The sequence below is a fragment of the Bos mutus genome, chromosome 20 (assembly GCF_027580195.1).
Source record: "Bos mutus isolate GX-2022 chromosome 20, NWIPB_WYAK_1.1, whole genome shotgun sequence".
Taxonomy (NCBI): domain Eukaryota; kingdom Metazoa; phylum Chordata; class Mammalia; order Artiodactyla; family Bovidae; genus Bos; species Bos mutus.
The window spans coordinates 3,613,337-3,640,195 of NC_091636.1; the positions used below are offsets into that span (position 1 = coordinate 3,613,337).

Consider the following 26,859-nt stretch of genomic DNA (forward strand, 5'->3'; position numbering starts at 1 on the left):
CCATGAACCCACTCCCTTCCGCTGACTCTATCAGCAAATGGACCACACAGCCGGTCCACAAGTCAGAGAGCTTTCACTTCCAGAATCCTCTCTCCCTAGTTTGACCAAGGCCTTTAACCAAACCCAATTTAAATAGAACCCCAAACTGAAATTAAAACCCAAACCTACAGCCTGACATGACTTAACCCCAGATTGAACTCAAGATATCTGGGGGATTAAACAGCGATTCAAACAAAGGGCTCCTAAGAAAGAGAAATCTCATGAACCACTTAAAATGCAAGGCAGCCACCGGATGCTCTCACAACCCAACATTGAGCAGCAGCAACTTCTGCAGAATGCCTGCCCCGAGCCCGCAGCGCAAGAGGTGAGGTTACCTTGATGGACAGAGAGCCCGACTCCTTGTTCACGGACATGTCTGCTGACAGGGAGGTGCCGAAGTCCGTGCTCCCAGAGGTGGAGACGCTGCCACAATCCGAGTCCCTCTTGGAAAGGCTCTGTGCCCCCGGGGCGGGGAGCTCCAGACTGCCATTGGTCAGCTCGCTGCGCAAGGTCTCCAGGGCGCTGCTGTTGGGACGGCTCTGGCTTGCTTTCTGGGACCTGCTGGCCGCTGGACTGAGGTCTCCACCCTGGTCAGCGGCATGCTTCTCCTCGGACACCTGAATTCTGGCACCCATGGACACCGGTCGGAACTTCCGGAGGGGCACAGGCACCGCCTGGCCGTTCTCGTTTCCAGGGGCCACATCCAGGGGGCTGGTGGCCGGCAGGGCCCCGTGCCCAGGGGGCTCGCTGGGCCCATTCGCACCATCCTGAGGCTGGCTGGGAGGTGGCGGGGTGAAAGGTGATTCTTTGAGAAGTTTGTCCGCATCAATGCTCAGCTGACTCACCTCGGAGGAGTCTCGAGTGTGGTTCTCCAGAGGCTAGGAAAAAACAGACAGTCAAGGCCACGGGCCTGTGTGTCTGAGCAACAGTCAGAGACGCAGCGAGGCTGGACAGTCAGACACCCACAAGGTTCGGAAGAGGGCCAGGGAGGTCTCGTAGGCGCCTCTCTAGTGAGCCACAGTCCTCCCCACTCCCTGCTGCCCAGCCAACAATAAAATTACCACTTGCTTTCAAGAACAGGTATTCCTCCTAGGAGTGGAGGCAACCGCGGCCAGCTAGATAGCTCGGGTCCTGTCTAAAGCGGGCAGCAGCTACCATGCTCCAGCCAATCATGAAAGCCTGGAAAAACTGGGTCCCCTGAGCCCAGACCTTCCAATTTTTCAAGACAAGCTGGAATCTGGAGTTTTACATGCCATCTCCCGATTTTTAGATGGCAACTAATTCAAATTTTTTAAAAGTCACAGAAAGGCCAAGCCAAACTAATCCAGAGGCTAGATTTCCGTCTATTAACCACTATGTTTTCTATGTTTTGTTTTTGTGTTTTAGAGCTTTTGGGGGGTAGAAGTACTGAAAATGTTGTTACTGTGAAACAGAACAAGGATTTCTGCAGAGGAAACATAAACGTCCCCCTTAATGAATAAAGTAAACACCCACGTAGCCACCTTCCAGGTCAAGAGTGGGACACATCCCAGACCTGAGACCCTCCCCTTGTCCAGGAGGGTCTCCCTGTGTCCAGACTCCCCTTGACATTGTCCTGACCTTGACCTCTAAGTGTTATAGGTTAGTTATAGGATTTACACACCAGCTCCGGCTCCTCCCAGGAATGAACTGCACTTGAGGAAGTGCTATATAATCCTTCCCAAACAGACAGGTCTGGACAAGCCTTGCTAGGTCCACAGCACCACCTGGACACTAAGTCTCCCCTCCTGGAGGAAGCTGTCCCCAAATGACTAGACCAGGGATCCGAAAGTGGCAGTTCAGGACAGAATCCAGCCCACAGATGAGTTTTGTTTGGCTCAAATGTTTTGTAAAAATTTAAATTAGCTTTACGGCTCCCTGGTGGCTCAGAGGGCAAAGTATCTGCCGGCAATGCAGGAGACTCGATTTCAGTCCCTAGGTTGGGAAGACTCCCTGGAGAAGCGAATGGGCAGTCCACTCCAGTATTCTTGCCTGGAGAATCCCAGGGTCAGAGGAGTCTCAAGGGCTACAAGTCCATGGGACTGCAAAGAGTCGGACATGACTGAGTGGCTAACACAAATGTTTTGTAAAAAGTTTAAGTTAGCTTTAATTTAAATTTACACTCAGCCAAGTGCCGAAGCTGCAGATGGGTTACAAGCGTGCCCTCGCGATGGCCAGATGGGGTCTGGGGTGCTCGGAGCCCCTCGGCCTGTTGCCTCTGATCACAGGCAGCCTTTCCATGCACTGAGCCCACCGTGTGCTACACACATCCTCATTCCGTATGTGCGTCACGACAGGGAGCAGGCTGGGAAGCAAAAGGAGTCCACCACCAACTTTTAAAACCTGGAAAATCCCACAGAAAATTCCAATTCCGGGTCTTCCCTGAAAATTATAGGATTTGGCCAACACACCCTGCAGCCTCATCCCGGCCCTTGTGCTGTCTTACGTAACCGGTGGCGTGGGAGCCTGTGACCTCTGAGCTGGGAAAGAACAGAAAGGAACCTCTCCTGCACCTCCCGGTGCCCTTCCGCCCCAGCTGAGGGATGCGGGGACCCCATCCCTCCCCAGTGCTCCCCGGCACCCCCTGATCTCCTTACAGAGGCAGCCTCCACCGCATCCTCCTCATCCCCCTCATCTCGGCCGTCTTCAATCTCCTCCATCACTTCAGCCTTGGCCTCGGCCACCAGCTCCCGCAGGGCCTTGTTGCTGGTGACGCTGCTGACGAAGGGATGCTGAGAAGGGCAAGACAGCTGGGTGAGAATCACAGCGGGCGAGGGCGGGGGTGGTGAGGAGGGGCACCCAAGGCCAGGGAAGGCGATCCCCCAGGCAGAGGGGGCTGGCAGCATCCCTCAGGGAGATGTGAACTTGAACTTGGTCAGGCAGACCCAGAGGCAGCTCAGAAAGTCCTGTGTGTGGTGAAAGAGGGCAAATGCCAGCTCCGCTGCTCACTAGCTGTGTGACCCTGAGCAGGTCCCTTTCCCTCTCTGAGTTTCGGGATCCTCACCTCTGCATGGAGAAAATCATAGCAAACCCACAGGGATGGTATAAGGGTGGAAGGAGATCAAGCACAGAGAGGAGTTTAGCCCAAAGTGGGAGCAAAAAATAATGTTTCAGGAGGGTTATTTGTGTTTGTTAATTTATTTTTCTTTTTTATTTTTTTGGCCATGCCATGTGGCTTGTGGGATTTCAGTTCCCTGACTAGGGATTGAACCTGGGCCCTCAGCAGTGAATGCATGGAATCTTAACCACTGGACTGCAGGGAATTCCCTGTTAATTTACTTCTTAAAAAGATTTTAAAGGTGTAGTTTTAAAAATATTGGCTTCCCTGGTGGCTCAGTCAGTAAAGAACTGCCTGCAATGCAGGAGACTGCTTGTAATGCAAGAAACCCAGTATATGCACATACAGAGTATAATATATAATATCTAGTATGCACACACAGAGTACAATATATAATATCTAGTGTGCACACACAGAGTACGATATATAATATCTAGCGTGCACACACAGAGTACGATATACAATATCCAGCATGCACACACAGAATACCATATACAATATCCAGCGTGCACACACAGAGTACCATATACACTATCCAGCGTGCACACACAGAGTACCATATACAATATCCAGCGTGCACACACAGAGTACCATATACAATATCCAGCGTGCACACACAGAGTACCATATACAATATCCAGCGTGCACACACAGAGTACCATATACAATATCCAGCGTGCACACAGAGTACCATATATAATATCCAGTGTGCACACACAGAGTACCATATATAATATCTAGTGTGCACACACAGAGTATAATATGTAATATACAATATAATATATAGTATGTACATACATATACACACACACACTTTATTGAGGAATTACACACAGGAAAGTTCACAAATCATTAAGTTCAGTGACTTTTTCCATATATACAGACTTAGTATAACCACCACCCAGCTCAAGACACAGAACATTTCCATCACTTCAGGAAGGTCCCCATCCCCCTTGCAGTCAAACCCACTGCCCTCAGCCGTCAAGCTCCAGAGACTAGTTTTGCTTGTTATTTACCTCCATCTGAACAGAATCCCAAAATACGTAGTCTTTTGTAGTTGGCTTTCTTCACTCAACACAACTAAGCTGAGACTATGAGATTCCCCTACCTTGTTGCATGTTAGTGAACGGTTCCTTTTCTAATTTTTTTAAAACTTACTTTATTTTTTCAAATTTTGTGGCCATAGCACGTGGTATGCAGGATCTTAGTTCCCCAACCAGGGATCAAATTCATGCCCCCTACAAGGGAAGCAAGGATTCCTAACCACTGGGATGACTGCCAGGGAAGTCTGATTGTTCCTTTTTGATTCCTGGGCAGCATTCTATCGCATGACAATGGCACAGCCGTTTATTCTTTCTGCAGCTGATGGCCGCTTCTGTTTTAATAAAGGTGCTATGGAAATGCTTGTATAGGTCTTGGGTTTTGCAAAATCTTGAGGCCAAGTGGTATATGTTATATTCTGAGGCATTTTCAGAAATGTCACATCTCTAAAAAGTGAAAGTTATTTCATGGTCCGTGGGATACACCCAAGCTTTTAAGGCCTCAGTAGATGGTAAACGAGCCTGAAGATCTCCCTACTGCAAGTCTGCACTGCATCAGGGTGTGGAAAGGGACGCGGGAGTCCTCAATTTCCCACACTCACCCAGGGCCGCTGAGAAAGGCACAGTGGCTCCCTGTGGTCCATGGCTAAGTCTCTGAGCTCCCAAAGCAGGGGGCCCAGGTTCGACCCCTGGTCAGGGAACTAGGTCCCACATAACACAACTAAAGGCCTGGCGCGGCCCAATAAATAAAAATAATTTTTTTAAAAAAAGAAAGGCATGTTAGGAGTGGTCATTAAATTGGAATTTGCTCATTTGAAATTTGCAGGAAGGCTCCAATGAAACTCACCGTTCTTACAGTCAGAAAATTTATCACTGGAGCAACAGTGTCAACAGGATTGCAGGGTAGTATCTAAATGACTAAAGAGAATAAATTGTCTAGCACCCTGAAAACACATTCACCACAGATAGGTCTACTACAGACCATTCTTATCTGCTTATTCGCTTTTATCTGTTTAGTTCATTTGTGAACGGCCAGAAGCAATACCTGTTCACCCGGGGACCTGACCCTGCACACCAGAAACCAACGCCACTCACTCCGGTTAGAGAGCTCTGGCGTTCAGATTGCTCTAAACCAGCTGGACTTCCTCCAGTTAGTACCAGCTTTGAAAGGCATGAAGAATTTAATTTCTCATCCTTCTCTCCCACACCCCTCTTCATTCGTCGATTCACGCCTCGGTCCCATGTTGAGGCCAGCGACGTGCCAGGTGCTGAAAAAGGCCAAACAAGCAGACAGGCAAGGTCCGTGGCCTCGGGAAAGACGATGGGCATGTCACCAGATGACAAGAACATTTTTCAGATCAGGTAAGAGGACAGTGTGAGGCTGGAGGAACATGGGCCTGGGCTGGGGTGCTGGGGGTGGGGTGGAGTCTGCTTAGGTCAGAGGGGCCCCCTTGGGAGGGGACACTCAAGGTGAGACCTGAGGGGATGTAAAGGGGCCGCCGACCAGGGAAAGACCTGGGCACAGAGAACTCCAGGCAGGAGCATAAGCGAGCACAAAGGCTACAGCAAAACAGTGCTATAAACAGGGACCCTTCAGAGGTGTCACTCCAGCAGCCGAGAGGCTCGGAAAGGTCTTGAGTTGGATGTTAGTAAGAGCTGACTCATTTGAAAAGACCGGGATGCTGGGAAAGACTGAGGGCAGGAGGAGAAGGGGACGACAGAGGATGAGATGGTTGGATGGTATCACTGACTCAATGATGCCATGGTTGGATGGCATCACTGACTCAGTGGACATGGGTTTGGGTGGACTCTGGGAGTTGGTGATGGACAGGGAGGCCTGGCGTGCTGTGGTTCATGGTGTCGCAGAGTCGGACACAACTGAGCAACTGAACTGAGCTGAGGGAAGCAGGAGAGTATAGCAGTGAACACTGTGGGCTCTACACTTGAGACCAGGCTGCCTGGGGTAAAATCCCACTTCCAACAACTTGGACAAGTCAACCTCTCAGAGCCTCAGTTTGCTTATCTGTACCCTAGGAATAATAGTATGGATGTTCTAAACATTGTAGTAAGAGCTCAAAATATGGCTCAAAAAATCATCTGCATAAGCATCACCACCATCATCCTCATCTCCAGCACCATCATCACCACCACCATCATCACCATCACCACCACCATCATCACCACCACCACCACCACCATCATCACCACCACCACCATCATCACCACCATCACCACCACCACCACCACCACCATCACCACCATCACCACCACCACCATCACCACCACCACCACCACCACCACCATCACCACCACCACCACCACCACCATCATCACCATCACCACCATCATCACCATCACCACCACCATCACCACCACCACCACCATCATCACCATCACCACCATCATCACCACCACCATCACCACCACCATCATCACCACCACCACCATCACCACCACCATCACCACCACCACCACCATCACCATCACCACCATCATCACCACCATCACCACCACCACCACCACCACCACCACCATCACCACCATCATCACCACCACCATCACCACCACCATCACCACCATCACCACCACCACCACCACCACCACCATCATCACCACCACCACCACCACCACCATCACCACCACCACCACCACCACCACCACCATCATCACCACCACCACCATCACCACCACAACCACCATCATCACCATCACCACCACCACCACCACCACCATCATCACCATCACCACCATCAGGAGAACCACAATCAGAGAAGCCTGTTAGCGCCAGTCTGCCCTCCCAGCCATTCCCGTTCCCTCCTGCATCCCCACAGAGCACAGTGCTTCAGAACTGAGGATGAGAATCAGATCCCAAATGTTCCCAAGCTTCACATTGCACAACCTCACACATGTGAACTTGAGCAAGAAGCCACGGGACACTTCCCTGCAGTGGCTGAAGCAGATGCAGCAGAAACAAATAACGCAGACACAGGCTTCTGGAAATACCAGGTTTTCATCAAGCCACATCACATATTGACCAAATTAGTGGTTCTTCAGCTTGGCCAGAAGCTGTGTTTTCTTGAGGCTGAACATCTGCTCCATGGCCTCCCTTGAGTACCCCGGAGTCTTTAGGAAGTGGAGGGGGAACTGTGGGGAAGAAAGCTTCTGATGAGGGGCAGGCGAGCAGGGCCACTCCCGTGGACCCCAAGCTCCTGGAATCCCCGGGCAAGTGAGGCTGGCAGACGGAGCAGGCCCTCCTGTCTGATGAGGCCCAGAAGACTGCTTTGTAAACTGCTCTGGGACACAAAGCACACACACCCCCCTGCCACTGACCCAGCTCTGTCACCTCCAGGATGTGTTTAAAAGGAGAGACAGCATGCAGCACCGGAAGGCGTGGGACCTTCCCCGACGGCCAGCACGCTGTGCACCACCTGGGGACAGGCTCATCTGGGCACAGGGTCCCTGGAAAGGTGCTCAGGTGCCCCCGAGAAAGACCTGGACCAGAGGGGACGCAGCAGTCTGCTCCTTCAGGACGAGGACAGCTACTCTGTGCTATCCCTGAGGCGAGCCCCATGATGCCGCAAAGCTTACCAACTGGCACCCAGCATCCAGCCAGGACCTCTCTTGCCATCTGCATAGTCAACCTTCCAAGACATTGAGCCTAGTTTTCCTCTGTGTACTTAAAAGTCATCAGCCGGGAACTTCCGTGGTCCACGGGTTAAGACTCTGCCTTCAATGTAGGCAGCATGGGTTAGATGCCTGGTCAGGGAACTAAGATCTCATATGCCAAACAGTGTGACCAAATAAAAAAAGAAAATTAAAACAAAAAAAGAAACCACCAACCGGGATATCCCACACTCCAAGACTAGCTTTAAAAAATGTCTAATAATACTTCCAAGTTTTCAGGCGTCGGTATTTTTCCTTCATTCTCCTTTCCCCACCTCCTAATTTTCCTCCTTCTCTTCTCTCTCTCCTTCATTCGTTCAGAGAGGCAGCTTACTAGAGTGGTCAAATGAACAGGTTTGGAACCAGATGACCAGAAATCAGCTCTGTCGCTTACATGCTGTGTGACCTTCTGCAGGCTACTTGACCTCTCTGTGCCTCAGTTTCTTATCATCTGTTTGATGGAGATCCAAACAATACCTACTTCACAGAGTTGTAACAAAGATTAAATGAGTTAACATTCGTAAACATTTAGAATCGAACCTGGCATGGGAAAAAGCTTACATAACAGTTTACTAAGTAAAAATAAATATATTTAGCAAATATTTAGTCGAAGGCCCTCTCATACCAGGCACTGTTCTGGATGACTGGGGCACACTGGTGGAAAAAAAAAAAAAAAGCTGCTGTTCCCAGGGAGCTGACACGCTGGTCAGGGTGACCAACAATAAACCTGATACACAAGTTATATACTCTAAGTGCTATGTGCCACGGAGAACTAAAGTGGTGCAGGAAGACTGCCCTGGTGGTCCAGTGACGAGAATCCGCCTTCTAATGCAGCAGACACAGGTTCAGTTCCTGGTTGGGGAACCAAGACCCCACGTGCCTCAACTAAGACCCAATGCAGCGCCCCCAAAAAACAAAGGTTAGGGCACAGGAAGGAGAGTTAGGAACGTGAGGGGTGCGGGTGGTTTGCAGTTTTAAATAGAACACTGGGGGAGGCCTCACTGAGAAGCTGCCATGTGAGCAATGATTTGAAGAAAGGAAAGAGGTGGGGGTGTCTACGGGAAGAGCAGCCCAGGCATAGCGGACAGCCAGCGCAAAGGCCCTGAGGCGGGAGGGCGCCTGGAGTGTCAGCAAGGAGGCTGGTTGGCTGGGGAAGAGGGAGGGGGTAAGAGAGAGACAGATCCGAGGGATCAAGGTGAGATGGGCAGACCATGCAGGACCCTGCAGGTCACTGAGACTCGGGATTTTATCCTGAGTAAGATGGAGTCTCAAGCGGCGTGGACTCAGGAGGTATAGGAGTTCCCTTGTGCTTTTCCCTCAGCTACAATGGAGGTGATGAGAAGTGGTTGGATTCTGGGCATGTTCAGAAGGCAGGGATGACGGGACTCCCTGGTAGAATGGATACAGAGTGTGTGAGAAAGACCGGGTAATCCCTCTGAGAAGATGACTGCAAGGTTTGGGGCCTGACTGCTGGCAAGGTGGGGCTGCCATCAACCGGGGTGGGAAAATCACTGCTAGAGCACATGTGGGGAAAGATCAGTGGCAGACCTGTTAAGTTTGAGATGCCTGTGGACACCTAAGGCGGGTAGAGAATACTAAGGGGGGTGGAGGGAAACAATCGGACACAAGGGTCTGGGGTTGAGCAGGGCAGTCTGGGCTGCAGGCAAACTAGGCGAGCCCATCGAGGTGATGGAGATGGAGGAAAAGGCCCTGGCAGACCTCATGTGAATCAGCTGGAGAAAGAGAACAGCCAAAACAGACAGGCTAGTGACCAGTGAGAAGGAAGGAAACCAAGAGGGCGTGGAGACCTGACATCAGGAACCGACAGCAGGAAGACACGGGTCGCCTGCGACCGCTGCTGGGGCCCGCAAAACCAGCGCTGCAGCCTGAGCTGACCATGACATCCAGAGGTGCCGACAACCTTGAAAAGTACGCTGTGCTAGAGCGGAGCAGGTTTAAGAGCAAATTCAACAAGTGTATACTATGCACCAGTGATGCTCCAGACGTCAGGTGGCTACAGACCTGCATCCACTCACACGCTTCTGTGATGTGAGCACGACCCACCTCCTGCAGAGGAGGAAACTGAGGCTCAGGGTGGGGACCACTCACATTCCTGGCAGGTGAGCCTCATTTCAGAGCCTGGGGTACCACCAAGTGATGTCAGTCCCCAACTAACATCCAGGCAAGCGAATGAATGGACCACAAGCCAGCAGGGGCAGAAGTCAGTCGGCTGAAGGCAGGATGCAGGGAACGATGCGGGCCAGGAGGAACCAGCAGTCAGGCAAGGGCTGAGGCGGGGGCGTGATCAGCTCTGGAGGAGGCGCTGGCTGGCAGCACGAGATCTGGGCTCGCATCTGGCCACTCAAAGCCAGATGACCTCAGGGGGCCTGTTCTGTTCCCTGAGCCTTGGGACCTCACCTACAGGGGTAACAATGCCTCACCCTCCCTAACTCAAGAGATAAATAGGCACATGGAAAAAGCTGACGGTAGCCTAAGCTCTGCAAGCAGTTTTATTTATGCGGAAGGATCTCTCTTTTTTTCTGCAACCCTTCTGTCTTAGCAAAGAGTCCTCTGGCAGGAAGGTTTTTTCCCCCAACTATGGAAAGGAAATTCCCGGCCCAGGCTGAGGCTCCCGGGCTGCCATGTGGGATGAGAGACAGCTGGTCTCTTCACGGCAGCGTCCCGGAGGCCGGATGTTCCAGGCCGGGAGGTGACTGTTCACAGGAAACAATCGGCCTGAGGAGCCTGGAGCTCTCGCATCTGACGATGACAGCAGGCCCACCCCACCCCCACCGCCGGCTGCCCAACGCCTCCCCACCTGACGCGTGAGGCCACCGTCACTCCAGCCACGTGACTGCAAACACAGTGCAGAAACCCACAAGGAACAATCGTGACCCCAAGCAGATAACCCCAGTCTGCATCCCCGTTTCTTTCCACTTTTAAACAATTTAATTCAAGGCATCAAACAGTCACTGAGCATAGCACTGCACAGTTTAGCTAAGCACTTTCCAGGATCTTCCACTTAACCCTCACAATGACCCTGTAAGGGGAGGGGGGCTGACTATTATCCCCACTTCAGAGTGGGAACAGGGTCACGGCAGGATGAAGCCCCTCAAGCAGGGTCCCACAGCCAGGAAGCGGCAGAGCTGTGATCTGAACCCAGGCCTTCCCACCCCCAGGCCACACACTTCACCACTGTGCACAGAGCCCAGAGGGACGCGCTAAGTGCCAGCCCAGCCCCAGTGCCTGACTCACAGGAAGTCAGCGCTGGGAAAAAGCGGCTGCATGTGAAGAGAGCCTCCAGGGCGCGGTGGGGCGCGGCCCCCTCTCCTCCCACCGCAGTCAAAGGCGGTCACACAGGGGGAAGCACCAGAGTGGTGGACGGGCTGGAGGGCCAGCCCCTGCCCGACCCCAGGCTCGCTTCCTCTCCCTCTCCCAGCAGTGTTGGTGCCCCCAGGAACAGTGGCCAGGCGACCTGGAGACGGCCGGGTGAGTGGTGTGTGCAGGTTTTCAAACACAGCTGCCAAGGCTCCAACACTCACCCCATCAGCTGCGGACACCGGGGCCTGAGGCATCGGCTCTGGACAAGGGTAGCTCACAGCTACCTCCAGCATTTCAGACAGCTTCAAGGAAGCCACCATCCACTTCCCCACCCAAAGGTCATTCAGCCAGCCAAGGGGATGCTCCCCGAGTCACCTGTCACCCTGGCTGGTCTCCCAGATGCCACGTCCAACAGCCAGAGAGACCTTTGTAAGAGTAACTCAGTGTTTCCCTCCAAACCCTCACAGGTGCCCTGTCCCAAACAGGGTGAAGTCCACGTCCTCCCAAGGCCCTATGTTACCCTCCGTGACCTGGTCCAGCTCTCCTTTGGAAGGCTGCTCCCATCATTAGCCCTTTTCTGGGAGCCTGGACTTGGAGAGGGTTCCCACCGTGAACTGATAAGAGGGGCTGACTCGCCTGCACTGTGCAAACGATGGAGTCCATGCGGACCACCTGCCCAGCCTTCTGGAGCCTGGAACTCTGGTCTGTGCCAGCAGAGGCTGCCCATGTGGTCAGCTGCCAGTGAAACCCCAGGCCCCGAGTTCTCCAACATGCTTCCCAGGAAAACAACACTTCCCATGTGCCACCAGAGAATACAGCTGGGGAACTCGGTGTGTCATCTGTGACTCCACAGGGAGGGGACTCTAGGCACTTCTGCCTGCCTTTCCCATGCGCCTTTTTCTCTGCATCCTTTTGCTATAATAGTCACAGTGGAGAGACTGACTAGATGCTTCGTACCCAGAGTCCTCTTGGGGAAGCACTGAGCCTGGGACTGGGCACACTCCATGCAGCTCTGACCTTGTCTCCAGCCCACCCACCTCCCACAGCCCTGTGCTCACCCCAGCCCCCCCACCCAGGCCTCCTGCCTCTGCCAGCTGCACCCATCATGCCCCCATCCCAGGCCTCCACCTCCACTCTCGAGCACCACGTGTGGCCCCCTCGCCTCCTCTGGGTGTTGGCTCAGAGCCCCTCACGTCCGTTTTATAGGAGAGCAGCCCCTCCCCTGTGCTGCTCATCGGCAGCCTGTCCCCCTCCCCCAGAAGGTTAGTCCCGTGCAGACAGGACTCTGGTCTCCCTTCGCCCTCCCTGCACAAGGGCTGGCGGGTATGGGTGCCCAGGGCACGCTGGCTGGTGACTGCACGGCTGTGCACGATGCCCCCAGGTCAGGGTGAGGACGAACCCAGCTTCTGGGTCAAGGTGGGCAGCCACCTGGGAGGGGGGACCACTCACCTCCAGGAGCTGTGCAGCGCTGGGCCGTGTCTCTGGGTTCTTATCCAGGGCTGTCTTCAGGAAATCTCGGAACTCTGCAGACCTGGGAGGACAGACAGGTGGGGGAAGTGAGCTGGGAGCGGGGAAGAGCCGAGAACACTCCCGCATCAGGGACTCCACTCTCCTGAGAGTCCCGTGCTTCCCAAACACGCCCCTCAAAGGACAAAGGGCGCCTTTATAAGCGAGCCAGCGGAGGCGACCTCAGGACTGCCCTCTGGTCACTGACAGAGGGGATGCAGAATCAGAGAGGGGGCTTGCCCAAGGCCACGCAGCGGAACACAGCCGTACTGGGGCTTTGAGTCCCAACTCCGAGCCTAGGGTTGCGCCGTGTGGCTGCAAGGGCTCATGTGGGCTCCTATTCCTGCAGCGGGATCCGGCTTATTTGGGTTCCGCGGTCTGCGTGGACGGAGAGCTGATGCTCAGAGCACAGAGGGAGGAAGGAGCTCTGAGGGCCCAGGAGCTCAGAAAAAGCCTGCCGACCCCCAGGCCTGACTGCTCCCCCGCTGTGGGGCCAAGCAGGGACAGCAGAGCCCGGCACCCCGCCTCCCCTCACCCCACCTGCCCCACCACCCAGGGCCGCTGGCCGCCCTGCAAACACCCCCGGGCAGGCCTCCAGGCTCCTTACCACTTAGAGGGCGAGAGCAGTGTGGGAGGGTCGGACTTGGCGATCTTGAGCAGCACCCGCATGGGGTTGAGCTCGTGGTGCGGGGGCTCGATCTGGGCCATCTCAATCAGCGTGATGCCCAGCGACCAGATGTCCGCCTTGTAGTCGTACGGGGTGTCCTTCATGGTCTCACACATCACCACCTCGGGGCCATCCTGAACCGACCAGGGGACAACAGAGCGCTAAGACCCTGGCCTCCACAGGCGCCTCCTGGAGGCTCAGGGTCAAGGACCAGCGCGAGCACTCCCAGGACCTGAAGTGCGTTCCTTCCCACCCACTGTATTCCTTGGGACGGTTTCCTCACAAAAGGACGCCTTCCAAGCAGCTTCACAGCCCAGTCCTGCTGCAGCTCCGATTCCTACCAGAAGAGGGCAGCAGCAATCCAGAACACAGGGTCCTGGGGAAGGGGCGGGTGGGAGCAGGGCGGAGGGGACCCGGGGAGATCGGGGTCGGGAGGGTGGGGGGAAGAAAATACATCAGCACAGAGAGGGGCGGGAGAGAAAAGGAGGAAGAGGAATAAAGGGGGGGAGAGAGAGAGTGAGTAATAAGCAGGCAAAAAAGGAACCCAACTCCATGATGGGACGGAGTAAAACAGAAAGCAGTTAGGTGTGAAACTGAGAGAGGCTTTTTCTTTTTGGAAAAGAAGGAACCAAAACGGACTGGAAGAGTCTAGGGAGATTTCATATAAGCATAGCAACAGAGCTCATACCGCTCATCTTCCTGGCCCCAGCTCTAGCTCTGGGTCTGCCTGTCAATCTACACTTGTTGAATTCATCAAGAACCATTCTCCAGGGAATGTCAGTTCTTATCCGTGGAGCACTTTCTATATGCACCACCCCATTTAATCCTCACAATACCACATTATATAGGCACTATTATACCCCTCATTTCACAGATGAGTAAACTGAGGCACAAAAAGCTGGGCAATATGGCCAAGGTCTCGGCGGGCGCAGGCTCAGACCCAGCAGGCTGACTCAGGAGCCCCTGCCTGTCCTCTCCCCTCCAGCCCAGCCAGGGGTCACCAAGGGGACATGGAGGTGTGACGTTCAGTCCACCATCCCATTTCCAGAGGCTACACGACTCACCAGTAAGGCGTTCCTATGAAGGAATCTCGCTTCTGCAAAGTTTTCAGATTCTTGGCAGACACACCGAAGTCAGCTGCAAGGCAAGAATCTCAGATAGAGGACTGGATGGACATTCCTCCACCCACGGCCCTGGGGTGTGGACGCAGAGATTCGCGTTCCAAACGCGATGCCATTTTCTGTCTAGCAAATTAATGATCATTAAAAAATAATAACACCCACTGCTGTAAGAGGTATGCACCTTCCTACTTGCCAATAAGAATATAAATTGAAGAGGCTTTCAGGAAAGCAGTTTGGCAATAAATAGCAAGAACTTCTGAAATACCCATACTTGGGACATCCCTAGTGGTCCTGTGGTTAAGACTTTGAGCTCCCAGTGCAAGGCGCATGGGTTTGATCCATGGTTGGAGAATTAAGATCCCACATGCCGCACGGTCAGACTAAAAAGATTAATTAAATAAGGCACCCATACTCTTCTGGCGCAGTAATCCAAATCTAGGGGTCTACCTTAATGAAATAATTTTCTTTCTTCTTTTTTGGCACCACCTTTCAGCTTGGGGGATCTTAGTTCCCCAACCAGGCAGGGACTGAACCCAGGCCCTCAGCAACGAAAGCACAGAGTCCTAACCATTGCACCACCAGGGAATTCCCTGAAATAATCTTAAATATAAAAACATTATGGGTAATGATTGTTCACCAAAATGCCATTATAATAGATACAACTTAAAAACAAGCATCATTGCTTAGCTTTCATGGAGGGATGTTTAAAATTCTTATGTGCAGTATATAATAGATTCTGTCTTTTCTAAAAAGGATTTAAGATTATGTATCATATATACAAACGTACACACAAGAAAAATGAACTAGGGTGTGAAGAGCTGAAACATTAGAAAAGACCCTGATGCTGGGAAAGATTGAAGGCAGGAGGAGAAGGGGACGACAGAGGATGAGATGGTTGGGTGGCATCACTGATCCAATGGACATGAGTTTGAGCAGCTCCGGGAGATGGTGAAGGACAGGGAAGCCTGACATGCTGCAGTCCATGGGGTCACAAAGAGTTGGACACGACTGAGCGACTGAACAACAATAAGAAAGAAGTATGTTAGTTGCTCAGTCGTGTCCAACTCGTTGCGACCCCATGGACTGTATTTCCACCAGGTTCCTCTGTCCATGGAACTCTCCAGGCAAGAATACTGGAGTAGGTTGCCATTTCCTTCTCCAGGCAATCTTCCCAACCCAGGGATTAAACCCAGGTCTCCTGTACTGCAGGCAGATTCTTCAGCATCTGAGCCACCAGGAAAACCAAGAAAGAAGGTAAAGACTAAATAACTGAACAGATTAAGTGTGATACACACACATATGGTGGAATATTTTATAGTCATTAAAGTTTAAAAATATCTTATTCAATATTTCAATACTGAATTGTACATAATATTCAACTTAATATACACTTAATAATGATAATAGATGAGGGAGACTAAGAGGCACAAACTTCCAGTTATAAAATAAATGACTCCTAGGAATGAAATGTACAGCGTAGGGAATACAGTCAGTAATAATGTAATATCTTTGTGCGGCAATAGATGGTCTTATAGCGGTGATCATTTTATAATGTGTAGAAAAATCAACTTACTACGTTTTACACCAGGAGTCAATATAGTGTTGTCAACAAACAAACAAACTCACAGAAAAAGAGATCGTATCTATGGGGGGTTGGGGGAAGGAGAATTAGATGAAATTAGTCAAAAGGTACAAACTTGCAGTTATAAGATAAATAAGTACTAGGAATGTACTTAAATATGCTTAAATATAATTAAGCACAATAAATATATATATAAATAAATATAACATTACTATATGTTATATATGAGAGTTGTTAAGAGAGTAAATCCTAAGAGTTCTCATCATAAGGAAAATATTTTTTTCTTTTACTTTGTAACCACACAAATGGATATTCACTAAATTTATCGTGATAATCATTTCATGGTGTATGTAAGTCCAATCGTTATGATGTAACCTTAAACTGACATAGTGCTGAATGTCAATTATATCCGAATAAAAATGTAGGGGAGAATAAATTAAAATTTTAAAACACCATGTGCGCTAAGTCACTTCAATAGTGTCCAACTCTGTGTGACTCTGTGGACTATAACCCACCAGGCTCCTCTGTCCATGGGGTTCTCCAGGCAAGAATACTGGAGTGGGTTGCCATGCCCTTCTCCAGGGGACCTTCCGACCCAGGGTCACACCCACATTTCTTACGTCTCCTGCATAGGCAGGCAGGCTCCTTACCACCAGTGCCACCTGGGAAGTCCTAACAAATATTGAAATATTCAATGTTTAATAGAATATGAAAATATTTTATTGGTATATTTATATAGGCTCAACAGGAAAGGGAGAGGATGCATATTGGAATCTATTGTATGGTTGGAATTATACCCTACCTCCCCCCAAAAGAGCAAAACTGCAGTTTGAATTATCGGAGGAAATGTACTAGCTGGCTTAAACCGTTGTCCGTGGGCAGAGAGACGGGATGAGGTTTCTTCCACTTTTCTGAAGTTTGCCATTACAAACGCATTTGACTCTCAGGACTAACAAAATAATACAATTTCTCTTTACACACATCCATCACCACCACCCATTGCTAAGGGAAGAAGCCAGCACCACAAAGAGGAATTTTCTCCAGTGCTCCAGCCTTCCGACGCCAAGCTCCACCTGGATTAAAAGCTGAACTCGAGAGGAAGCAACACACTGAGGGAACCACTGGAGTGGCAACAGCCAGCCGCCCTGAGAGCCACCACCTGGGTCTGGAAGCCACACTCGGCAGTTTCACTCAGACTCACACTTTCAAACCAGGAGCGGGCACGGCGCTGAGCTCAGCTACATGCTGAGCGACAGGCCTGAGCACGAGAGAGCGGGGCTCCGGGTTCACCCCTTCTGTGTCACTGCCTTCTTTCATCTATTCATTTAAGTTCCATCTGGAACCACCCATGAGCTGGAGCAGAGAACACAGTGGGGAAAAAGCAAACTAAGTCCGTGCCCTCTGGCAACTCGAAGTTTAGTGGTGGAGGCAGCTGGCAATCCCATGAACACCAACTGTGTCTGTTCACAATTGTGTGACATGATGGGGAGACGGGGGTGCAGGACTCGAGAGACAAGGAAGGCGGGACCTGGAAGAAGTCCAGCTAAGGAAAAACCCAGAAAATTATTCGGCGTGGCCATCTCACATGCTTACGCGTCCTACAAACAGCGAAATATTCTAGCAGTGCTGTGATGAGACGTTACATCCTACTGTTGGTGTATGTATGCTCTGGTATACAGATGTCCTTTTGTTGTCACAGCACTACAGTGAAACACACAAATAAAAACTTAAATTCATAAAAAAAATTTTTTTTTCATTTCCAGGCAATTCATTCATTCAACAAATATCTATTATGTGCCAGGCACTGTTGTAGGCACAGAGAGGAAACAAAACCTTCACCCTCATTGGCCTGTTTTTCTAGTGGTAGAAACAGGCCCTCCACACCATGGGACTCCTGGTAATGGGAAGGGCCATGCAGGGATAAGGCAGAGACAGGGCTGGTGCGTGCAGTTTAGACGGGTCAAGGGCTAGGGGAACGTATTTCCAGGCATAGGAAACAAGCTGGCTGGAGGGCCCAGGATGGGCAGGACAGCAGGGCTGGAAGGGGTGGTCTTAGATAAGGGGAGAGACAGGCAGGGGCCAGGACAGTTACCAAGCCTCCAAGCCTCAGTGTCCCCGCAGTGACACGGGGTGAGACTGTAGAACTCACTCTGCAGGGCTGCAGTGAGGATGAAACGACACACCAAGGCACTCAGCTCCAAGCCCAGCTCGTGGTAAGTGCTCCATCATGATAGTGAGTATTCCATGGGGTACTTGAGCTGTACTCCCGAGAGTCTGAGGCGGGGACGAGGACGAGGCTGTACTGAGACCTCCTCCTGGGAATGGTCAGGACTGCTGGCCTCTGAGCCTTAGTCAGTGCTAACTGGACAAGAGCTACTTGGTCAGCTGAGGGAAGTGCTCACGGGACAGGCTGGCTACTGGGGCTGGAGAGCTGCTGCCTTTCAGGGTGGGAGCAGCAGCAGCTACAGGGTGAGATGCAAAGCCCAGGAAACCCAGGTGAGGAGCCAGCTCTGCCCTGTTGGCCTGGACACGTCACCACCCTTCTGGACCCAGGGGTGAGGACGGGCACCCATGTGGGCCTGGCTCTCCATATAAACACCAACAATGGCTGACATGCCATCCCAGAACACCTCTGAGGAAGAGGGACTGCCTCTCAGACCCAGGGTGAGGCTTCCAGGAGAGACACTGGAGCTGGCTACTCCCATATCTCAGCACCCACTGGTCCCTTCCAAAGAAGGGAGTGGAAAAGCAGAAACCACCAACTTTCAAAATGACACACAGTTGGTCCCCAGGGTCCTCCCTAAAACAAGCGCCTGCCAGCTTCTTGGGTGGTTGCTACTTCTGCTTCTGGGGCCCAGGCTGGGGGGGGGGGTTGGCCCCTCCCCGAAGCCCAGGAACCTTGGGCTGTCCCTGGGCAGGGGGCAGGGGGGCCCCAGCTGTTTGCTCCCTGAATGGACTTTATAAGCCATGTCCCCCGACAGGTAGACGGCTGCTCTCAGACAGTTCAAAGGGGATTTTCACCAGGCAGTCTCTGTGGTTGAAAACATTCCTCTCTCCCCTTCTCCTATTTTAAAACAAGAATCAGAGACAAAGCAGCAGACATGTGGGGACTCTATACACTATCACTTCCATAAGGAAAGAGGCCATTTCTGCTTTGTCCACAGCTGTACCTGATGCTGCATCTGCCACGTGAAACACTCAACAGGGCTATCAAATGAACAAGATAAATGAAAAAACAGGAAAAAAAAGACAAAACTGGGCCTTAAGACATATGTTTGCGGGCCTTCCCCACCAGTCCACGGGTAAAGACTCCATGCTCCCTGCATGCTGCAGCCAAAAACAAACAATGGAAAAAGAAAACATGTTTGACAATAATTCTACCTCTGGAAATAAACCCCAAACTGGACTTCAAATACACATGGAAGCTTCTAAAGCATTATTCAAAAGAGGGAAAGACTGGAAGTGACCTGAGCTGCTGCTGAACCCTGACTGGCGGACAGTTCAGGAAACTGAGGCTCACTCAGACCGTGGGCAGAGGAGCCTGGTAGGCTGCAGTCCATGGGGTCACTAGAGTCGGACACGACTGAGCGACTTCCCTTTCACTTTTCACTGTCATGCATTGGAGAAGGAAATGGCAAGCCACTCCAGTGTTCTTGCCTGGAGAATCCCAGGGACGGGGAGCCTGGTGGGCTGCCGTCTGTGGGGTCGCACAGAGTCGGACACGACTGAAGCAACTTAGCAGCAGCAGCAGCAGCAGACCATGAAATCACACGCAGTTCGTAAAAAGGATGAGCTTGCCTTTGTGCTAATTTGGAAGCTGGTCCATAACACGCTATTCCCTCCAGGGTGCTGACAGCCCAATGCACAGTGTGAAATGGACAGTGTGGACTCCAGTTATATCTTAAGAAGAACGGCACGTGCATACTGTGAACACACAGACGTCCATAAGCACAGAAAACGGTCTGGGAGGCCATCAGACTTAGTCGTGACCACCTCCCCGGGAGTGGGACTTTGGTGGGGGCAGTGTACACCATCAGACTTAGTCGTGACCACCTCCCCGGGAGTGGGACTTTGGTGGGGGCAGTGTACTGAGGTGGCCTTACGTTTTTTACTGTGTACACTTCATAGAGAGTGTGCATTGCTTTTATGGTTTGAAAAGCTGAAATACATGTGGTAAGTTGCGGGGGTTGTTTTTGTTTTTAAGTAAAACCCGGTGGGGGCCAGGATGTGGTAAAAGAACTTCACACTCTGCGGGGGGGTGTGAACCGGCGCATCCAGCGTGAAGGGCACTCTGGCCTCAGGAATCAACGCCGCCTGACACACCACACCCATGCAACAGTCCTGCTTCTGAGCAGCCCTCTAAACGGTGCGATCACAGACTGAGACCCACACACACACACACAGGCATGCCCGTCGCCACACCACCCAGAGGGTCGTGCGAGAAACCTCACGAGACGCCCAAATAGCCAACCTCGGGGGATTCATAAGTTAATCATGGTTTGCACAAGCGATGGAATGAAAGAAAAATATGAAGTAACCATGTTTCTAAGGAACGTTTAAGGATATGAGGGGTTATCTGATATTATTCAATTTTTTTAAAAAGCTGACTGGAAAATATATATATATATATTAATATAGGTATATATACCATGATCTCATTAAAAAAAAGAAAAACTACATGTTGATCTAATAAAAACTACTATTTACTGACAACTTATTGGGTGTGCTGCTGCTTCTGCTGCTAAGTCTCTTCAGTTGTGTCCGACTCTGTGACCCCATAGATGGCAGCCCACCAGGCTCCCCCGTCCCTGGGATTCTCCAGGCAAGAACACTGGAGTGGGTTGCCATTTCCTTCCCCAATGCATGAAAGGGAAAAGTGAAAGTGAAGTCGCTCAGTCGTGTGCGACTATTAGCAACCTCATGGACTGCAGCCCACCAGGCGCCTCCGCCCATGGGACTTTCCAGGCAAGAACACTGGAGTGGGGTGCCACTGCCTTCTCCAACTGGGTGTGCAGCACTACCCAAAGAGGCTGACGTGTTATCATTTGCCTTCCTCTACATATCACCTTGCATCTCATCAGCATATATATTACTATATATTTATCATTTGTATCTATGACCCTTCGGGACAGGGAAAATTATTATCCTTATTTTACAGATGAGGACAATGACGTTTAGAGAGATTAAGTAACTTGTGGATGGTCGCCCAACATGAAGGACAGATGTGCCTCTAAGTCTGTGTGCTTTACCACTCTCTGGTCCCACTTTTCTGAGCAGAGAAAAAAGACTGGAAGAAAGCTGACAGTGGTACATTCCGGCAAGATCAGAAGGGACTTTAATTTCCTTCTTTGTGGGTCTTATTCCTAATTGTCTATAGGGCTATATCTACCTATATAGTCATTCTTAAATATATTTACTTACTACCAAGGCAACGCTGATTATCAAAAATTCAGACATTTACACAATAAAAAGTGTCCATAATCCTGGCAGTGATAAACACTTATGAAATTGTTGCATCTAGCTCTAGACTTATTGATATAAACAAAAATCACATATGTAAATAAAATCATAAAAAATTGTGTGTGTGTGTGTGTGTGTGTATACACACACACACACACACACACACACGCTGCTGTATAGTTGCTTCAGTCCTGTCTGACTCTTTGCAATCCTATGGACTGTAGCCCACCAGGCTCCTCTGTTCATGGAATTCTCCAGGCAGGAGCACTAGAGTGGGTTGCCATGCTCTCCTCCAGAGGATCTTCCCAACTCAGGGATCGGCCCTGGGCCTCCTGCATCACAGGCAGAGTCTTCACCACTGAGCTACCAGGGAAGCTACCAGGGAAAAGGAAATGGCACCCACTCCAGTATTCTTGCCTGGAGAATCCCATGGACAGAGAAGCCTGGTGGGCTGCAGTCTTGGGGTCGCGAAGAATCGGACACAACTGAGCGAGTAAGCACATATATATACATATATATAAAATGTTCAGGTATTTGCTGCTTTTAAAAGAATGAAATCGGATTAAACATACTATTTTGCAACTTGTTTTTTTCCCTTTCACAGTATGTACATACATCTTAACAAAAGATTATCATTTTCTACAACTTCATTTTCAATAACTGAAAAGGATTCTACTGTATGACATACCATAACTTATTCAAATAATCCTCTACCGGAGTAAACTGGATCACTTCTGATTTCTTGCTGTTACTAATACTGCTGCAGTGAATACCATTGTACATATCTTTCCATACATGTGTAAATGGCACACATAACTTTTACAATCAGAAAACTACATAACAGTATACATGCATTACATATCACGCTCTGTGCACACACACGGAGGCAGTGAACAGCATGAAGTTATACAGGAGACTCTCTCATCTGTCCCCTTAACTGCAGGCGACCACAAGAATCCAATATAAGAGCAGCCTTTTCCCAGACAAAGCCAGGCCAGCTAGAGCCAGCCGCTGCCCAGCAGCCCTCCTCTCCTGGACCCTCCACCCCATGCCCAGGGGGTCCACAGTCCAGCTAGGTCAGGGCTTACCTGAGAGCTTTCCCGGTAGGCTTCAACCCAGGGTGGTGCCACCTGCCCCAGGAAGCATTTGGAAATAAATGGGCAGTCAGGCTGCCACAACAATGAACTGCTGCCGTTTAGTGAGCAAGAGCCAGGGATGCTGCCCTTCCTTACGTGGCAAAAACTGTCCCATCGAAAATGCTGGCAGTGACCCTGCGGGCAAACACTAGCCACAGGCCTCACGGTGCAGACAGAACAGTGAAGCCTCACCGAGGGTTTAGGACCTGCTGAAACTGGGGTAGGGATGGGAGAATCAAAGGCTTCCACCACCCAGCCCTGGGAGCCCAGGGGCCTCCTTCCTCTGGATCAGGGCAGCCAGAGGCATGCCTGGGCTCAAAAGAAGGAGGCGTCTACCAATAACCCGTAATCTCTCTCATAATAACTACCAGGACATCTGTCTTCCTAGGAATATCATGGAAACAGTGCCAAGCAGGGAAGTGAGAAGATTCTACGGTGATTTGAGACAAACTATTTCATGTTTCTGAGCCTCATTTTCTTCATCTAGTAAATGGGTCATATCTTTTAAACTAATTAATTTTTGGCTGCATTGGATCTTGGCTGCTATGCACGAGTTGCAATCAGCGGCTACTCTTGGTTGCAACGCCCAGGCTTCTCTTGTTACAGAGCACAGGCTCTAGGCACGAGGAGTTGCAACACGCGGGCTCAGTCGTGACTCACAGGCTTACTTGTCCCTTGGCATGTGGAATCTTCCCAGACCAGGGATTGAACCCATGTCCCGTGTCTCATCCACAGTACCACCAGGAAAAGTCCAATGGGGTCATATTATACAACCAAGTGTGAGACCGAAAGAACTGCTCTATTTTTCTATTTCCATTTTTGTTTTGTTTTTCAGGCAACTAGATACAGGGGACCCCTAATAAGGGCTTTGTTTTCCCATTTAGTCCCCTCTGTCTTCGGCCTCCCACTCCCACTGCCTTCATCCTCTCTTCTCTCCCATAACTCTTCATTTTTCTAGTCGTTTCCCTTTCTCAAGTCAATTGCAAATTCAGTCCTTTGTTTTCCATCCACTTCCACCTCACTCACTCCCTTTTCTGGGTCGCTATTACTCCAACAGGCTGTGTCAGTCTAGAGTAGACAGCAGTTGTTTTTTTAGCAACTCCAAATCTTTTCTCCTTCTGGAAAACCATGTCCCCCACCCACAACCACACTGTTCTATGGTGGCAAGGGAGACTGTCATATTGATACATACGCCGGCCCAATTCTCACAGAGTGACTACAAGCCGGGCCAGTCAGAGAAGCCTGCTTGCTAGGCCTCCCAGTTGGACCGGGAATCTGCATCTGAGCCACGCTGGGCCCATCAGTTAACTCTTCACTGGGATTATTGACTCTGAGATGTGAAATGCTGTGGCTCAGCTCACTCTGCAGGAGGTGGTACTGGGAAAAGTGAACACTTAGCCAGAAGCTGCGGAGAAGGCAATGGCACCTCACTCCAGTACTCTTGCCTGGAAAATCCCATGGACGGAGGAGCCTGGTAGGCTGCAGTCCATGGGGTCGCTAAGAGTCGGACACAACTGAGCGACTTCACTTTCACTTTTCACTTTCATGCATCGGAGAAGGAAATGGCAACCCACTCCAGTGTTCTTGCCTGGAGAATCCCAGGGATGGGGGAGCCTGATGGGCTGCCGTCTATGGGGTCGCACAGAGTCGGACACGACTGAAGCGACTTAGCAGCAGCAGCAGCAGCCAGAAGCTGTGGGTGAGGGCTTACACTGAGAGCCTAACCAACATGCACAGAAAGGCAGAAACCAGGGACATTCAGGGCAGCAATGTTTTCCAGGGTCCAACCACACATCTCCAGCTGCAAATATACAACTCGTATCTGTCCCAACAAGGTTCCGTATACCCTATACACACATTATCCTGTCTGCCTTAAGTCACATGAGACCAGCTTCTATCATCTGCCACCAAGACAGTCTAAGGAGGGTAGTGGTTAAGCACTTGGGCTCTGAAGCCAGTTGTTCCTCAGACTAGCTTTGCGACCTTGGGTAAGTTAATTAACCTCTCTAGGTGCCAAATCCTTCCTCTGTAGAATGTTAGCAGTCATCTGTGAGGATTCAGTGAGTTACATATTAAACACTGGCTCAGTGCCTGGTCGCCATCATAAAAGAACCAGGACTCCAGCCTGCTGGCAGCAGCAAAAAGGGATTTGGGGTTAGGGTCCAGGTGGGGGTGAGAGGCAGGTGACTGGCCCCTGCCAGGCCCACCTGCTAGGGCTCCTGAATATCAGGGCGCTTTTGGGAACTAGGGATCCTGCAGTGTCATAGGCTGCTAAAGGAACGGCAGTGCTAGTTTCTACTACTTACTGAGCACCCACTATGTGTCGGGCTCTGTGTCGGGCACTCTGGTTTTTAGGGCAGTTCAGACCTCATCTTGGAACTTGAAAGATCCAAAAAGTTGTGAAATTCCACTCCCATCTTCAGAGAAGCGCCTCTGGGGAGAGGAACACGATTCTCTGGAGAATGAGGACCATTCCTCCTCACGACAACACTGAGTCATTCCTCAGCCCAGGAAAAAACTCAACGTATGATAGGCCTCTCTGATGGGCTGGGCACCTATAGATGCTTTGCATGTAGTGTCTCATTAAATCACCATACCAACTCATGAGGTAAGAACTATCAGCCCAGTCTGTCTGAGGACACTGTGGTTCAAAAGGGTTAGCTGACTCATCCAAGGCCAAGGACAGATCCAGGACAAAAACACAGATCTTTGGACCTCAGAGTCCTTACCCTACTTTATATCTGAACTGTCTCAGACAGCAGACACTCTTCCTTTCTCTCTCTGCACAAACGGATCCCCACCAGCCAGGGAAAACTTCTTCACACCCACCCAGAGCTGGAATGCCTGCTCTGCTTGGCGACTATCCAGTGAATCTCAGAGGAAGTTTGAAATCCTAGACAGAAGTAAACACTTAACACGAGGAAGAAACCAAATGCCTAGCAGCAAGAGGAACATTACCCTTAGCTTCCCTGTGATAGTTACTTTGTGCTTTAGCTCACAGGTCACAACTCTGCAGGGAGATTCTGTTGTTACACCCATTGCACAGATGAGAAGACTGAGGCCTGAATGGTTAAATGTGTTTATTCAGCTCAGAAGTGGCAGAACCAGGATCTGAACCAGGCTTGTCTGCGTCTAGGGCCCACACTTTGCTCAGTTCACTGTGCTCCTTTCCATTTATTCCCGTTCCATTGAGAAGCACAAACAGTGTCTCCAGTGAGGCCACATCCTTGCCTGGGAGGCAGAGCTGCTGAGCAATTCTCTAACACAGCCCTGGGTTGCATAAGGCCATGCAGGGGAGTGGGGGTGCCTCCAGGGGCCCAAGAAGAGGCAGACAGACTGCCACCCCACCTCCCAAGCTTCCTCCACTGCTTGCCAGGCTGCAGATTTCCGGCCCCAGGGGGAAGGATGATTTTCCAAAACAGAACATTAGGTCTCAGCAGGCGTCCACACCACAGCTCCCAGGGCCCAGTGGTAACTGTGTAAATACTCGCACACTCAACTCCCCCTGAACGGTTCTTCCTCCTTAGTTGGCTTCCTGGTTTTCTCAGCGGCCTCTGCCAAGTCACTGGGAAAGCTGACGCCCCCATCTGCTTACGTCCCATCTCTGCTGGGTTCCAGGTGGGATTCTGGAGTCTGCTCGGGAAGTCAGTGCCCCCACCCCCCGGACTGCGGGGCCGTGGTGGGGGAAACAGCATGGGAAATGCGGCCCCACCGGGCACATCCTTGCCTGCTGTCTCCACCCTAAGCTTCCCCGTTGACCCCTCAGGCTGCTGCAGACCCAGGCTCTGTGTGTCCTGCCTTCTCTGTTTGACACGTTCTTGAAGGCTGAGCCGAAGGTTTGTCTTGAAATTCCCCAAGGCACATGAGACTCTCCCGTCCCAAGACTCTGCCTGACCTGGCCCTTCCTGCCTTCCCTCCACCTTTGACAGAGCCGGTCCACTAGCAGCCGGAGCCAGAGGGACGCGAGTCCAAACTCCGCTGCTTCTCGCCTCCGTGGACCGACCCTGAGCATCTCACGCTAGCATGGGCTTCGGTGCCACACCATGATGGGTACAGTTCCCTCCCCTCTCCCAAGTGTCCCCTGGAGTGCTGAGTAAATGAGATCACATCTAGAAAGCACTCTGTCTAATGGCTGGTGTCTAGATGATGCTTCGGAGACCCAACACATATGTGTTATTATTTTTACCATCACTCCCCACAAAATATACTACCGGGCCTCCTTACTCGGCGCCTCTGCCCACAAGGCTG

At 51.1% G+C, this 26,859-nt stretch overlaps 1 protein-coding gene and 1 long non-coding RNA gene across 2 annotated transcripts in view; one reads left to right on the forward strand and one right to left on the reverse strand.

Annotated features, from left to right (window-relative positions):
- Window positions 1–26,859, reverse strand: part of STK10 (serine/threonine kinase 10) — a 125,933-nt gene that overhangs the window by 37,685 nt on the left and 61,389 nt on the right. The window contains 5 exon segments of the mRNA XM_070357421.1: window positions 375–917; window positions 2,655–2,789; window positions 12,589–12,670; window positions 13,253–13,446; window positions 14,373–14,449. Of these exon segments, the coding sequence (XP_070213522.1) occupies window positions 375–917; window positions 2,655–2,789; window positions 12,589–12,670; window positions 13,253–13,446; window positions 14,373–14,449 (1,031 nt within the window).
- LOC138984173 (uncharacterized) lies at window positions 2,588–8,203 on the forward strand. The gene is made up of 3 exons (XR_011461428.1): window positions 2,588–2,811; window positions 5,173–5,517; window positions 7,505–8,203. It is a non-coding gene; the product is annotated as an uncharacterized lncRNA (long non-coding RNA).